Consider the following 16,875-nt stretch of genomic DNA (forward strand, 5'->3'; position numbering starts at 1 on the left):
GAAAAATTAAAGGACATTGATGCCCTATACTAGCTCCTTACAACAATAATCAAATCTGGGTAAAAGCTAGAGAAAGATGAAACAGTATAACTCCTAGGAGATAAGGAGAGTATCTTTGTGACCCTGGCATAAGCAAAGATTTCTTAAACAGGACACAAAGAGCCGTAAGCCTAAAGGAAACAAAATGATGAACTGATAATCTCTAAAAGTAGGAACTATTAAGAATGTGAAAAAAATAAAAGTAGAATATACTGAGATGAAACCAGCAGATGACTCATATACTCCACATATAAAGGACTCTGGCAGGTCAGGCTGTCTAAACAGTTGAAAAGTGCCTTGAAAAACAGGAGCTCCATTGCCAGTAAACTTATGAAAAGGTGTTCAACGCCTGGATGACCGGAAAAATGCAAATTCAAACAGCACTGAGCCATCACGTCACACGTACTGGAAAGGCTCAACTGAGCAAGACGGAACATGCCTTATGGGGGGCAGTGGGGACCATCTTACCCTCCTGGTGGGAATGTGCATTGGTCCAGCCACTTTGGAAATTCTCGGTATCTTCTAAAGGTCAACATCCTCTATGACCTAAGAATCCCACCTCTGTGGGGGAATAGGTACACATGTGCATCAAGAGACATGGATTCATAGGCTGTTCACAGCAGGGCCATTCTGAATAGCCCATCCCTGGAACAAACCAAATCTCCATCAACTGCTTAAGAGATCTGAACAAACCAAATCTCCATCAACTGCTGTACCAGGGACGACTATGCAAGACAAATGCAAACTGTATGATTCCATCTGTATACATTCAAATAAACGTAAAACAAATCTTCAATTTTAGAAGTCAAGAAATGGTGGTTACTATTCTGTGCTTAAGATGTTTGCACCTCCTGTGTGTGTACATTTTCATTTCCTTACATGAGATGTGTACATTTTCAGTATTAATATGTTTTATTAATATTAATATGTCATATTGACATACAATTCTAATTTGAAATTGATAAATACAGTCATCCTTTGGTCCACACTGGAGAGTGGGGATTGGATCCACGCCCTGGATACCAAATTCCGAGGCTGCTCGAGTCCCACAGTTAGCCCTTCGTATCTGTGGGTTCTGCATGCTTGGATTCAACCAACTGCCAATCTTAAACATAGTACACAATCCACAGTTGGTTGAATTCGCAGATACAGAACCCATTGATGTGGAGGGCTTGACTGTACAATAGATCAAATAAATTTTACAATTTAATATTAACTTAAAACTATCATTAAATGTCATAATATGGATATATTAACCTAATTTTAATTTACTAATTCATATTCAATAAATAAAATTTAATTTAAATTAACACATGATAGTAATAAAACATTAACATGATTGGTAATGTTATTTTAGCTAGAGAATGAATTTCAGCAGCTTGGAAGAAAATTCTGGAACAAGAAGAGCTCCAACACCAATATCCCCAATGGCTCCTGAGCCAATACCCTGAGTAAAATAGCACTTTAGAAAAATAAGAAGAATTTTAAAAACTGAATTCTTGAAACAATCTATTGTTTTTTGCTTAAAATAGAGTTTATGTCTTAAAATGCACAGAAGTGATAAATATAAAAATGTATGTCAAGTAACTCTAAAAATACTATTTCAATAATGCAAAATAAATATTCTAAGAGTACAGAAAACAAAGAAACAAAAGAATTTATCCCAAAGATAAAGAGAAAAAAGAATCTATTCTAAGGATGACTGTTCATTGCAGTATTGATTATAAGATGGAAATTCTGAAGGCAGCTAAATGTTTGACTATAGTGGAATCATTATGACATAATATCCATCAAGGCAGCCATTTTAAAATGTTATTAAAAATACTAACAATATAGAATGCAAATTAGTATTTTATGCAAATGTGTTGTGCTTTACAAACACACACATATACATATAAAACAACTGAGTGAGAAACAGAGGTATAGGAGACTTCTGAAAGAAAATCCAGTAAAATACTATTTCCACGAAATGATATTGAGAAGAGAATCGGCTTTTTTATTCTATTTTCCAAATTATTTGCATTATAGGTCTTTTAATTTAGAACAAGAATTTACAGTGCAAAATGATGACTGTCTTAAGTGTTTGGGACACAAGATCAGCCTTCTAGGAAAGACATGAAGACAGGTCAATATCCCTGAAATGATAAAATGTAAGCAGCAGATTTCAGTATGTGATACAGATTCCTGGGAATCAAAGGCAACCCATTCAGACTTCAGAAGAGCAAGGCATTTAATAATAATTTTTTAAAAAGCATGCATGTGCTTTGTTCAGCTACTGTTTCCTTAATATCAATAGTGTGGCTTGACGGTGACGTTTGCACAAGCACCCTTACATCACAGCGCTCTTCAGTGCAGACAACAAATATAAAACTCTTAGAGGAAAACACAGGCAGAACACCCTGTGACATAAATCCCAGCAAAATCATTTTGATCCACCTCCTAGGTTAATGAAAATGAAAACAAAAATAAACAAATGGGACCTAATTAAACTTAAAAGCTTTTGCACAGTAAAGGAAACCATAAACAAAATGAAAAGACAACCTATGGAATGGAAGAAAATATTTGCAAACGATGTGACTGACAAGGCATTAATCTCCAAAATATACAGACAGCTCACACAGCTCAATATCAAGAAAACAAACAACCCAGTGAAAAAAATGGGCAGAAAACCTAAATAGACAGTTCTCCAAAGACATACAGATGGCCAAGAGGCACATGAAAAGATGCTCAACATTGCTAATTATCAGAGAAATGCAAATCAAAACTACAATGAGATACCACCTCACACCAGTCAGAATGGCCATCATCAAAAAGTCTACAAACAATAAATGCTGGAGAGGGTGTGGAGAAAAGGGAACTCTCTTGCACTGTTGGTGGGAATGTAAATTGGTACAACCACTATGGAGAACAGTATGGAGGTTCCTTAAAAAACTAAAAATAGAACTACCATACGACCCAGCAATCCCACTACTGGGCATATACCCCGAGAAAACCATAATTCAAAAAGAGTCATGTACCACAATGTTCACTGCAGCTCTATTTACAATAGCCAGGACATGGAAGCAATCTAAATGTCCATCAACAGATGAATGGATATAGAAGATGTGGTACATATATACAATGGAATATTACTCAGCGATAAAAAAGAATGAAATAATGCCATTTGCAGCAACATAGATGGACCTGGAGATGATCATACTAACTGAAGTCAGACATAGAAAGACAAATATCATATGATGTCACTTATGTGCGGAATCTTAAAAAAATGATACAAATGAACTTATTTACAAAGCAAAAATAGACTCACAGAAAACAAACTTATGGTTAACAAAGGGGAAGGGTGGCTGGGAGGGATAAATTGGGAGATTGGGATTGACATATACACACTACTGTATATAAAATCGATAACTAATAAGGACCTACTGTGTAGCACAGGGAACTCTGCTCAATATTCTGTAATAACCTAAATGGGAAAAGAATTTGAAAAAGAATACATGCGTGTATGTGTAAAACTGAATCACTTTGCTGTACACCTGAAACTAAGAGAACACGGTTAATCAACTCGACTCCAGTATAAACTAAAACTTAGCAAGAACAACAACAAATAAACAGAAGCATCTGCCCACCTTCGGTCTTTTTCCAGTACACCTTCACTTGCAGCTGGTTGTCTTGATAGAATGGAGCTCCGATTTCCAGGAGGCGAGTGGGCCGTCGTCTTTGAAACGGAGGCTGTATTTGCATCACACTTTTTCTAGTTTTCCCAAGTTGTTCTTCTACAACAAAGCACAACATTCTGATTTACTTGTTAAAAATAAATCTGTAACCTGATAGTAATGCCAGTGTATTTAATTTCACTCTGCTATTCATTCATATTTAGTGCCTGATTTTTAAAGTAAAATGTAACGTGACTACACGTTCCTTCCCGCTCAAGTTGATGACACCTCCCCCTTCATCACACGCTGGAATGCATACCTAAAAGTAGATTGTATGTATTACACGGAATCCCCCGAACTTAAATTGGGAATCAACATACATTCACCAGCCCGGAAAGATGCTCTGATTTCAGTAATAGGTGGAAGTAGTATTTCTCACAATAGATAGATTTGTTTGCAGTTATGAAGTACATGAAGTAATATTAAAATACCATCTCATGAAAACAGTATAGGTAGCTTTTCACAGAAGTACCAGCATGTTATGTTCCTCCATCTTCAGAGAGCCAGATGAGAATGTATACAGCTTAGTAGGAAGTATACCAAAAATTCCTGCCCTCAAGTCTCTCCTTTACCAGTTCATTGATTTTAGAAGTTGCACATTTAGAAATTCCGTCCTTGGAGACAAGACCTTTCTGCTTTCAGAATTCCAAGTAGCCCTTTGAGAGATAACAGCTTAAGCTGTACTGATTATAAAGCAGTCAGAAATGTGTTATCAAAACTTTTCCGACAGAGCTGTGAGGTCTGCATTCTTGGGAAGGTGGGAGGAAGAGGGAAAGATGAGGATGAATGCAGAGAAATGCTGGCCTGCGGTGAATCAGGAGAAGGAAAGGAAAACTGAGGACCCAGAAGAAAAAGTACATCGAATGTGTACTTCTCCTTACAGGGGTGTGCCTGTCAAACCGTCCATGCAATGGATCTGATTAAAAGGAATGGGATACTTACATTAGTTGGTACTTATATTTTAGTTTAAATAATTCAGATGAATGTTTGGATAACTCAGACATTTATTAGGTTAAGGATTCTGCACCCAAATCCAATGTGTGTATGAGGGGTTCCCCACACCATTAATTCTCAGACCCCAGCAGGGTGCCCTACAGTTCAACTCAATTCTGACAGTTTCTACCTGCAGACAGCATCAGATCCCACAGGGTAAGGGCTCAGTGCTACAAGACTGCCCCGCCCTTCAGATGCCAGTCACGAGTCCAGGCTGTCACCAGTTCTTCTGATGACCTGCTATAGATGGGGGGTTCCAAAAACCCCTTCCTCAGATTCAAATAATTTGCAAGAGCAATTGACAGAACTCAGAGAAAAATTTTACTTGCTAGATTACCCGTTTATAATAAAAGGATATAACTCAGAAACCTAAGTGTCCATCGACAGAGGAATGGATAAAGAAGATGCAGTACATATATACAATGGAATACTACTCAGCCATAAAAAAGAATGAAATAATGTCATTTGCAGCAACATGGATGGACCTAGAGATGATCATACTAAGTGAAGCAAGTCAGACAGAGAAAGACAAATATCATACGATATCACTTACATGTGGAATCTAAAATATGACACAAATGAACTTATCTACGAAACAGAAACAGACTCACAGATATAGAAAATAACCTTATGGTTACCACAGGGGAAAGGGGGGGAGAGGAGGGATAAATTAGGAGTTTGAGATTAAAACATACACACTATATAAAAGAGATAACTAACAAGGACCTGCTGTATAGCAGAGGGAACTATACTAAATATTTTGTAATAACCTATAATGGAAGATAATCTGAACAAGAATATGTGCATGTGTATAACTGAATCACTGTGCTGTATACCTGAAACTAACACAACATTGTAAATCAACTATACTTCGATTTAAAAAAAGAAACAAACACAAAACCACAGACAACAGTAACAAAAAAGACTGTTCTAGGGATGAGGATCTATAACGTAGAAAAACTTGTACAGAAATGTTCACATCAATATTGCTTGTAATGTAAGCTCATACTTAGCTCACGAAAACAAGAACATCTATCTTCAAAGTTAATGCCTAAGTATAAAATTTGATTTAGATACATGAAAAATGAGCGAGAAAAGAAGGATATAAGTCAGGAAGAGGCAGATGGAAGAGATGCACACGGCAGGGTGTGGGGAGAGGGGGCGGAGCTTCCACGTCTGAGGGTCTAAGGGAGTCACTCCCCCAGCCTGCGTTCACCACCCCGGAAGCTCTCTGAAGCCCGTCTTTTTGGATTTTTACAGAGGCGTCATCACACAGGTGTGCTGATTAAATTACTAGCCACTGATGACTAACCTCCGTCCTCAGCTCGCAAGTGGAGGTGGGAAGGGGAGACTGAAACTTCCAGGCTTCCAGTCACCCCCTTGGTTCCTCTGGTGACCACCCCCGTCCTCAGCTGTTCTCCCCAGTCACCTCTCTCACATCCCAGAAGACACCTTTATCGCTCCCCCTCACTTAGGAAATTCCAAGAGCTCTGGGGGCCAGGAATGTGCCGAGACCAGATGGCAGGAGGCGCTGCTTCGCAGCCTGCAGACACCAGCGCAGCGAGCCTGGAGCCCAGACGAGGGCCTGGCACGCGGAGCCCTCACAAGGCTCCGCCCCCAAACGCATCCCTTTCTTGACACCACCAGGCGGTTACAGAATCCTGCTGCTTACACCCAAAAGCATTTTTGTTTTTTTAAAGAATTAAAGGCTTAAGATGTTCACAAGCCCATTTATGCTTCTAATTCCTTTAAGAACCTGTGATGGGAAGAAGTCGCCAGCAGACTACCAAGACAGTTTAGATAACCGTGTTTAATCTCTCTGTGAATTCTGTCTTCCTGCTGTCTTTTATATGCCATGGAGACATTCATTTCTCATTACAGACGTAAGAACGTGTGACTATATATATATATATATATATATATCTCTCAAGATTGAATCTTTGCTGCTTTATTGAATATTTCCAGCACAGACACGCATGGACATGCCCCACCCCCCATGTAGGGACAGACGTGATAGTTCAGTCCTGGGAGGACATTCCTGACTCAGAGTGTGTCCTCCACTTTCAGCAGGAAACAAAAATGGAATAAAATTCATTCCTTCACACTCTGAAGAGGTGTGAGGTCTGATTTATTTATACTCTTTAGTAGTCCTAAAAGTTAAAAGCATTGAGTGACTATGCTACTTCCCCAGATGTCAAAACTTTGATTACCTTTTCAGATTGAGCGACTCAGAGTATTTTCTCTCCACCCCATTTTTATTTTGGAGAGCTGCAAGTATATTCCAGTTGCATGGGGCAACTATAAAAAACATTTGGAATCCGTCAACCCTGGAAATACTCCCCCTGCCTCCAAAAAAGCAAGTTACATTTCCATTAAAGATAGTATTATGTCTTTCCTCCTTCAAGGGACCCTTTTATAAAACTGTATGAACATTCAGGCTTTGCTTGCATCGAAATATATATCATTAAAACACCTAGCAGCCCGCAGACCTGGAAAAATATAATTCAAAAAGTAATTTATATGCTGACATTTACTACACTCATTCCTATAAAATATAATTTCCCTTGCTTATACTATAAAGTTGTAATTATTCTTTACTTCTAGTTGCTTCATGACGAAATATATAGTGTTCTTGTTAAAGTCATATACTAGTGTTTATGAGATTATATATCAACATTGGGTTATAAAGAACATCCTGACATGTATTCAGCTATATCCTGCCTCATCCTTTGTAAAACCAGTCTCTTCTGTCGGCTACACTGACACCCAAATAATATGTATTATGACAGGTACTTTGCACTATCCCTTCTTTTTTTATTTTTCTGAATCCACATGACAGGCAACAGTTAATCCTAGCATAACATGGCCTTTGGTAGGTTAACTATCATATCTCTTTATTGGTCAGGTAAAACGTTACCTCATGTTAAAAGATGATTAGAAAGTGACCTTAATGCTCAGCACCAGCGTCTTGCGGGAAGAGGAGTTGGCTGAGTGCGTAGGTAAGAGCGGGAATACCTGACTGATTTGGTTTCACAGGTGTTGCTGAAGCAGTGCTACAGGCCATGCTTAGGCTTTTGGAGCACGTGGGCTCTGACGGCTGCTGTGGGCACACAGGCGGACAGTCCCTGTTCTCTGACCTAGATGAGATCTTAGTTCAGCGGATGTACTTTCCAAGGGATGGGTCTAGACCCCACAGACTGGAATCTGTCGTGTGCAAAAGGAAGGACACTTCCACCGGAGGTTCCAGAGGACAGGGGAAGACACTCAGGGGTGAAGGACAGATGTGTTAGTATCTGGGGGGATCTGAGTGGCTCACTGAGAGGGAAGAATTCAGACTATGTGATGCCATATGGCTCAAAGTGAGAGAGAAGGGTTTGTAATCATACTTGAGAGGAAGGGAGAAAGGAGCTAATTAAAGAGGATGTTACCAGGTGTGTGTGTGGGAAGATGCCCCAGGAAGAAGGAGAAAGCCCTAGATGTGCTCTGGAGACCCAGAGTCTGTAACAGCTGTGTCTGTGGGCTGGACCATGAAGAGGTTCTCAATGACATGACTTCAGCAATGGCAAGCCGAAGCTGGGTTTTTCTCTCCTTGTTCTTGGTTGTGGGCAGAAACACATATTAAATTATGGGAGTTTGCAATCCCATACCAGTCTCTAATGGGGAAGGAATGTTGTTTACTGGAAAAGCCAGGAGACTAAAAGGCAAACTTATTTTGCACAATAGAGGAAATCCCCACCACCAATAGAAAAAAAAAAAAAAAAGGGTCTTAGGAGAAGCAGAAGTTTAAAGGATTTTGGTTTGAGAAGACATTTGGGGAGGAAAACATAGGAAAGCAATAAAGGATGAGATCCGTGGAGACTTGCAAAGAGAAGATGTAGGTGACAGTCTTGAGAGTGGAACTCAGGAGAGTAATCTGTGATATGGTGAATATTTTCTAAAGAATATTTTGGCAGCTGTCTACAAAATGGATATTTAAGAAAGCGTGGAAACAAATATTAATTAGGAGATTATTTTATAAGAAAGGTGACAATGGGCTGAACAAGGGCAAGAATTGGACAGATCCCACACAGAATCTGAAATTAGAGTCAAAAGGACTTTCTAATGAACTGGATTTCTGAAGAGAAAGAAGAGCAAAGCATGACGAATGACCTCTATGGATGGCTTGAGCAAAAGGGGGAACGGTGGGAACTTCTGGGGCAGGAGAGCCTGGGAGAGGAACAGGTGTGAGAGGGAAGTGAAGAGCTTGGTTTTGGGGACGTTACATGCAAAGTGCCTGTGAGCCATCCCAGTGGAGGTGCTGAGCAGGCAGCTGAACACACACCTCTGCCTTCAGGGAGCATCAGGGGGGAGACACCAGGTGGCCTTCGCACGTGGATGGTCATGACACCCACGGGAGTCACTGAGGTCTCCCAGGGAGGGAACTGCCCCCCTCCATTCCCCACCCCCAAGCTGATTCTCTGCACAAACGATGCTCTCTTCCAACTCTGCGCCTGTGCGGGGTGACACCCTGTGCCCTGTGTCCCACGGAGCACCCATTCTTCAGGACCCAGGAGGGGCGCTGCGCTCTGAGTCCCCACCGCCACGTCTGTCTGTCTGCGCCAAGCTTCCCTGCAGCTCTGTGTGCAACGGACTGGTCTTTGTGTAATCATGTTGACATGTTTATCTCCCAAATTCAACAGTAGGCGCTTTGAAGGCGGAGATCGAAATGTGTCTAGGGCTGCAGTAATGTGTGTGTATGAGTGTGTTTGCACATGTATATGTACACATGTGTGTATATACATGAACACACATACACATATAAATACATGGTACACATATACTATATAACGTACAGTCTATACAGTATATATATCCTACAGTGTACATATCTTTATACTATAATACAGTGTACAATGGTATAAGGTAGTAATTATTCCCATCATTAGACACAGTTTGATGAATGAATGGAAGACTGCATTAAAGAAATCAATGAATGGTGTGAAATGTAAGTCGCAGCCACTATGGAAAACAGTATGGAGGTTCCTCGGAAAACTAAAAATAGAGTTGCCATATGATCCAGCAATCCCACTCCTGGGCATATATCCAGACAGAACTGTAATTCAAAAAGATACCTGCACCCCTATATTCATAGCAGCCCTGTTCACAATAGCCAAGACATGGAAGCAACCTAAATGTCCATCAACAGATGAATGGATAAAGAAGATGTGGTGCATATATACAGTGGAATACTACTCAGCCATAAAAAGGAATGAAATAACACTACTTGCAGCAACATGGATGGACCTAGAGATTATCATACTAAGTGAAGTTAGTCAGAAAGAGAAAGATAAATACCAAGTGATATCACCGATACGTAGAATCTAAAATATGACTCACATGAACCTATCTACGAAACAAAAACAGACTCACAGACATAGAGAACAGACTTGTGGTTGCCAAGGGGGAGCAGAGGTGGGGGAGGGGTGGATTGGGAGTTTGGGATTAGCAGATGCAAACTATTATATATAGGATGGATAAACAACAAGGTCCTACCATAGAGTACAGGGAACTATATTCAGTATCCTGTGATAAACCATAATGGAAAAGAACATGAAAAAGAATATATATGTATAACTGAGTCACTTTGCTGTACACCAGAAGTTAAACACAATATTGTAAACCAACTATACTTCAGTAGAATTCAAAAAAGAAATTGAGAGGCATCTTCCCCCAACCCTGCCACCTCCTGCCACCATTGAATTATAATCTCTGGGCACAGTGCCCTACCACTAGCATTTTTTCAAACAACTCTCTAGTTGACCATAATGTGCAGCCAGGCTGAAGAAAAAATGACTTCAAGCAACTAAGCTATTGAGACCCTACACGTGTGGTATATTGTCCAATGCATATAAAGTGTGGTATATTGTCCAGTGCATATAAAGATTTTCTGGCCCTGTTTCATGACACTTGTAACACTAGTATTGACTTAGGCCTCATTCTTCCTCTCAGCTGAAAGCTGTCTCTAACGCATAGTATCTTGCCTTTAACATGCCACGTGCTCCATAAGTGTTATCACAGATATTACTAAATCTGACTCTAAAATTACTCTTGACATTGATTCATAATCATATAACAGGCATATTGGTCCTGTTTACAAATTGTAAGATTGGACCTCCCTAAGAACAGTCAGGCTGAAATTAGGCACACAAATTAATGCTGTTAAAACTGAATTGTGTAACGGTGGTTTTAACCAACAAGGACCTACTGTACAGTGCAGGGAACTCTGCTCAGTAGTCTGTAATAACCTAAATGGGAAAAGAATTTGAAAAAGAAGAGATACAGGTATATATATAACTAAATCACTTTGCTGTACACCTGAAACTAACACAACATTGTTAATCAACTCAACTCCAATATAAAATAAAAATTTTAAAGATACAGAAAAGATACACGCACCCCTGTGTTCATAGCAGCACAGTCACAGCACAGCCAAGACATGGAAACAACCTAAATGCCCATCGACAGATGAATGAATCAAGAAGATACGGTACATATATACAATGGAATGCTACTCAGCCATCAAAAAGAATGAAATAATGCCATTTGCAGCAACATGGATGGACCTAGAGATTATCATACTAAGTGAAGTCAGTCAGACAGAGAAAGACAAATATCATATGATGTCACTTACATGTGGAATCTAAAATATGACACAGATGAACCTATCTATGAAACAGAAACAGAATCACGGACATAGAGAACACAGTTGTGGTTGCCAAGGGTTTGGGGGGTGGGGGAGGGATGGAGTGGGAGTCGGGGGTTAGCAGATGCAAACTATTATATAGAGAATGGATAAACAACAAGGTCCTACTGTAGAGCACAGGGAACTATATTCAATCTGCTGGGATAAACCATAATGGAAAAGAATATATGTGTGTGTGTGTGTATAACTGAGTCACTTTGCTGTACAGCAGAAATTAACATTGTAAATCAACTCTGCTTCAATAAAAAATATTGATAAAAAAATCAGTTAAGTTACTAAACACATAGAAATGTTTCCATGAGAATTTTTCTGTAAAAGTTGTATTGTATGCAAACTTATACATATAAATAGTAGACTTTTCAAATCCATTTAATCTCCAAGAGGACTATTTCTCAAATAGGTAGGAAGCTCTGTTTCTAGAACTATTTCGAAAGCATCATTTCAGATGGACCTGCTCGTTTGGATCGTATTGTTTCCCAGGTGGTAGAAGATAATTATGGGCCATCCCTGCGTCTAACAACGCAGAGCCAGCCTTGCCTTTCCTAAATTCAACAAGCTTGTCACACCTTCCGTGTCTGACCAGGCCCCGTGCCGGGATGAAAGGCAGATCCCACGGGACCCTGCAAGCCTGGGGAAGCAGCACCCGCGGAGACCCCTGGCGGCCTCTCCCGGGCTCGCCTTCTGTCTGCCCGTCCCCAGATCCCTGGCCAGGAGCTTCCCCGCAGCTCTTCTCAGCAGTCCCCACCTCTGAGCAAAGCCAGAAACACCACGTCACGCATTTTCCAGCTCAGAGATGAGTGTCTCATAAGACTCTCCTCTTGCTTTGCTCAGTTCACGGCAAACAGACTAGTTTAGAACCACTGGCAACAAGGAAATGGGAATGGGAATGATTTAGTCACTGCCCCCAGTGGAGAATTAGGTAGCCTTTGGCAGTAATTGTGACCACTGTGTAAAACCAGTAAAAAAAAAAAAAGGGGCATGTCACATTCTTAGGAGGGAAGCAACAGTTTCTAACAGTTTAACTGTACGGGTCCTCCTTAAAAACAAGTACGCATACGCATAAGGACCCCAAATCACGTAAGTATAAACAGTTGTTCGAATGAGACACGCTTTCTTCTTAAATTTCCATTACGAAGCCAAAATATTGCACATAAAACGGATAAAAATCCTAAGAAAAACTCAAAGGTAAAATTTGTACACATCCTAGTTCAAAGGACATATTTCCATGTACACTGGTGTGAAGGTTCTCCAGGTAAAGACTGCAAGTGAGAAGAAGGTTCTCCAGGTAAAGACTGCAAGTGAGAAGAAGGAACTCGGAGCACTTACTGTTGTGGACGGCGTGTGTGGACGTGAAGTGGAGGGAGGCCTTGGCGCTCTTGAGGCGCGTCTGGCCCCAGTAGGTGACAGCCTGCAGCTCCACCGTGTAGACGCAGTTGGGCTGCAGTGGCTCCAAGGTCACAGAATTCTGAGACTGCAGGTGGAGGGGACACACACAGACGCTGTTACAAGCCTCACCGCCTCTCCGCTTCCCTGCACAGCGGCTGTGCCCTCCTGAAGCACACCAGCCCCTCTCTGATGTCTGCCCGGACTGTCTAAGATCACACATTGTTCTACATCTTCAGCATCTGAAAATCCACTTTTACCGTGGATCAAAATAAATGTCATACAGAAGCACAAACGCGTTTTTTGGGAAATTGTATTCCTAATCCCATTATTGGATGCTTTCCAGTAGCAAGAAAATGAATAATTCTGTCCCCTCACTCCTTACTAGATAGATACCACCTTACAGAGAGAAGAGAGCCGTAAAGGCTCGTGTTAGCACACACCTGGCAAGATTATGAATTGGCATTCCCTGTATTTCTCTGATTTTATCCTAAATCTTCTATGAGTAAATTTCCACAAAAGTTGTAAGAAAAATCAACCTGACAAAATGCTTAAAGCACTTTTTTATGGCTTGCAGGTATAATAATAAAGTCCCTTACAAGTACTCGGAATTAAGAGAAATAAGGTTGTTGTCTTAGAATTCAAACATCCATCAAAATATAGTACACGTGACATCACATGGCCCTAAATGGTCTAATTGGTGGTATTAACATCTATGAAGGGAAAACGTGTCCATCACTAATGCGACACCAGACATCAGGCAGGCAGTGAGTAGCACGTGCTTTCCCGCAGAGAGTAGGCCAGTTGTATGCGCTCATCGTGCTACGTGAAGGTACCGTCATCTGAAATTGTCAAGTGCTGAGTCACATAAGCCGGTCCCTCGTTTAAATACCACAATGACCTGTCGGACTTCTCCGCATCACTTTGGGTCACGTGAGATGTCTTTTCAGGGGGAGAACATGATTTCCAGGGGCATTTCAGAGCCGTGAGTACAACGCGCCCTGTAAATTGACAGACGGCGCCCTTACACGATTCGGGCTTCTGAGGGATCAGTCATCGGAACTCGGCCACCTTCCAGCCGGCGGGAAGGACTGCACTTCCAGAAGCGGAGGCTGAGAGGCAGGTTCCGGACCGTGGTCCCTGTTCCCAGGTGAGGCTGGGCCACCTCTCAGCCTCACCCACTGTGGTATTAACCGTGCATTTTCGTGCCCTTTCTTCCTTTTACCTACCGTATGTCTATGAACTACCAATGCCCAATTTTTTTTAGTTAGGGTTTCTTGTTATGTTCTATATCACTCTTCCTAAACTATTACCTTGTAAACAAGTAAAATAAAATTCACTTTTGAAAGAGCATTTCCTTGAAAATCCCCACTCCTCTCAGTTATCATGGATATTAGGATGGACTCTTAGGAAATGAAAAGACATTGATCCCCAAGAAGAAAATTTCACAATTTCTCATGTTCTTCTATATGTTTCCAATTTCTGATCCTAATTCTCAACTGGTCAAATTTTAATATTGAGAACTTTAATGAGTCACATGACCTACAGCTTGCCTCTTGTGGATCCAAAAAAAACACGTCACTCATAAGATAGTGACCTATGATTAAGGCTACTCTGGGCCTGTTAACAATTATAATTAAATTCGCACTTCATTTTTTATTTATCTAATTGACATATACTGGAAATAAATTGCAAACTTCCCTACTAATCCTTGATGCCGTTTGGTTATTAAGGGCATGTCGGGGGCAGGGGGCTGTCAGCATTTCATCACATCACTTTTTGCTTTCCATCCCTGTGATTTCACAGCTTTATCTCTTTCAGCACTTTCTGTGAGATAAGCACACATTACCAATGCTCACTTGTTGCAAAGTCCTACAAAATAAAAGCTGGAACTGTCAGAAAGTTTCTTGAAAATAAAGCCAAAACAGTATCACAGCTAAATATCAGTGATACGGACCTGTGGAGACATGTTTTATAATTCTCAATGGCACAGATATTGGAATCTTCAGTGCAAAAAAAAAAAAAAAGGTCTTGCTGTCCTTCTAAAGCACTTTCAAACATTTATTTATTTACGGAATTCGACCTTATGAATTAGGGGGAAAGGTGTTAAGTTTTATAACAACAAGATAAAGGAATGTGTACTAAAAGGACACTGAACACTCATTTTTATGCATTAAGCGTTCCATATGATGCAAAATGTTCAGTGTTATAGAGCTCTCATTGCATAAAACGGTTCAGTGAAGATTTTATTTCTCGGCCTGTGGAAAATAAGCCATTCCAAGTTCTTTTAATCAATAAGAAAAGTATATCGTCAAACGTGCATTTTCTAAACTGTTTGCTGTCGCACTGATTAGATTATAGATGGGAGCACCTCACAATACACAACAGAAAAGCCATGAACATTTACTCTTCAGTTTACAAGGATCTCTTCAGAAAAAAAGAGACCTAAATGTCAAGGACATTTTGAAATGTCTCGTTTTCAATGGCTAGGCAGGTAGATGGAGACATTTTTGTTCCTCTGATCTCCGGAGCGTTGCCAGCCATGTGGCTATGAGTAGGTCAACAGACTAAATTCACCTGTTGTCACCTAAAACGTGCACGGCTAAAGGGCTGGCACGCTCCTCTGTTTTCCGAACTTCCTCGGTCACAGGGGAGGGGTGGGAACCTGCCCCTCACCCGTCCCTCTCTGTGGCTCAGCCGAAGCCACTCTCAGACCACGTGCCCGAGTCCAAACACCGCCGCGAGGAGACGGGCCTCCTCCCCCACTTCTCACTCACCCCACCCGTGGTCTTCCTCCTCTTCTTCTTCGTTGGCACCAGCGACTTGCCGCTGGCCGTCCAGCTCCAGAACACTTTGTAGTGATGCACTGGGATGTCTGGTTCCTCGGGGAGATCCCAAACGATCGTCACAGCCACGCTTCCGTCACCGTGGATGGTGGAGTTTGCAAGCCGGAGGTTGGCTGGGGCCGGTGGTGCCGATGGATCTGAAATCCCAGGAGAAAGACACAAGGGCCCAGGATGTGACCACAAAAGCATCGTCTCTGTACATGTAATGACTACAGGGTCGATGCAGGAAGACTGCCCTTGATACGGAGAATAGCTGAAGACAAGCACTAAGGAAGATCCCCTTCTTAAGCCTCAAATTGAAATACAGCCTATAGAACCGTAAGATCAATGTGTTTGGGCCATATCTGTAATCTAGGCATTTCCATACCACTACAACCCAGCCAAATTTTCATTGTACCGAAATTGATAAAGTTCTGTAAAACACGGTCAAATTCCATTTAGGTTGGTTGGCATTAAATAGGTCAGCAAAGTTGAAATGCCTTTGAAAATTCTGAAAAGAAAAGACAGAAATCTAGGACCAGCTCATTCGAGTAACTGCTTTCATCCGAGTGGTCCTGGAGCTTTAGATCCTTGAATCAAAAGTTAAGAGTGACATGAAAACATCAGCAAAAACAAACCTTTTTTTTTTTTTTAATCCACATTACAAAGTGGATGACAGACGGGTAACATTTTCATAATTTCACCATTTCTAGTTTGTCACATAAACCAAAACCGTCTCAGCTGTCAAGAGAGAGATTAGGTTCTGGAATGATTTCTCTACAAACCTCCATTTGAAATATATATATGAAGATGACTAAGTACGTGTAAAGCTGAGGGTCTTTCCTTCATTTTTTGCCACAAATTGAGCAAGTATTGATGCCGCTCACCACAAATGATTTACAGATGGTTTTGTTTTAAGATGCCTGCCTGGGAAAATGCTGTCAATAATTCTAATTATAATACCATCTGCATCAGAGGGGCAAAGAAGCTATATCTAACTCCATATAAATGAAGAAGTCTGGGGAAAATACCCATGTTTTTACTCTTGGGATGGTTTGTGTTTTGGGGATGATGGAAACATGAGTTATTTTTTAAAAATCCGGTGCTTTTCTGTAAGATAGATAAGTTCTGGAGGTGTGGTGGGCTGTGTAATTTTTGAAAGCTTTGTAGTTGCTTTCCT

The 16,875-nt window shown here is 40.9% G+C and overlaps 1 protein-coding gene across 1 annotated transcript in view; it reads right to left on the reverse strand.

Annotated features, from left to right (window-relative positions):
• ANOS1 (anosmin 1) overlaps window positions 1–16,875 on the reverse strand; it is a 192,358-nt gene that overhangs the window by 13,860 nt on the left and 161,623 nt on the right. The window contains exons 7-9 of the mRNA XM_057537945.1: window positions 15,648–15,853; window positions 12,814–12,958; window positions 3,666–3,812 (exon numbers count right to left, since the gene is read on the reverse strand). Of these exons, the coding sequence (XP_057393928.1) occupies window positions 3,666–3,812; window positions 12,814–12,958; window positions 15,648–15,853 (498 nt within the window). The remainder of the gene's footprint in view (window positions 1–3,665; window positions 3,813–12,813; window positions 12,959–15,647; window positions 15,854–16,875) is intronic.

Source organism: Balaenoptera acutorostrata, chromosome X (assembly GCF_949987535.1).
Source record: "Balaenoptera acutorostrata chromosome X, mBalAcu1.1, whole genome shotgun sequence".
Lineage (NCBI taxonomy): Eukaryota > Metazoa > Chordata > Mammalia > Artiodactyla > Balaenopteridae > Balaenoptera > Balaenoptera acutorostrata.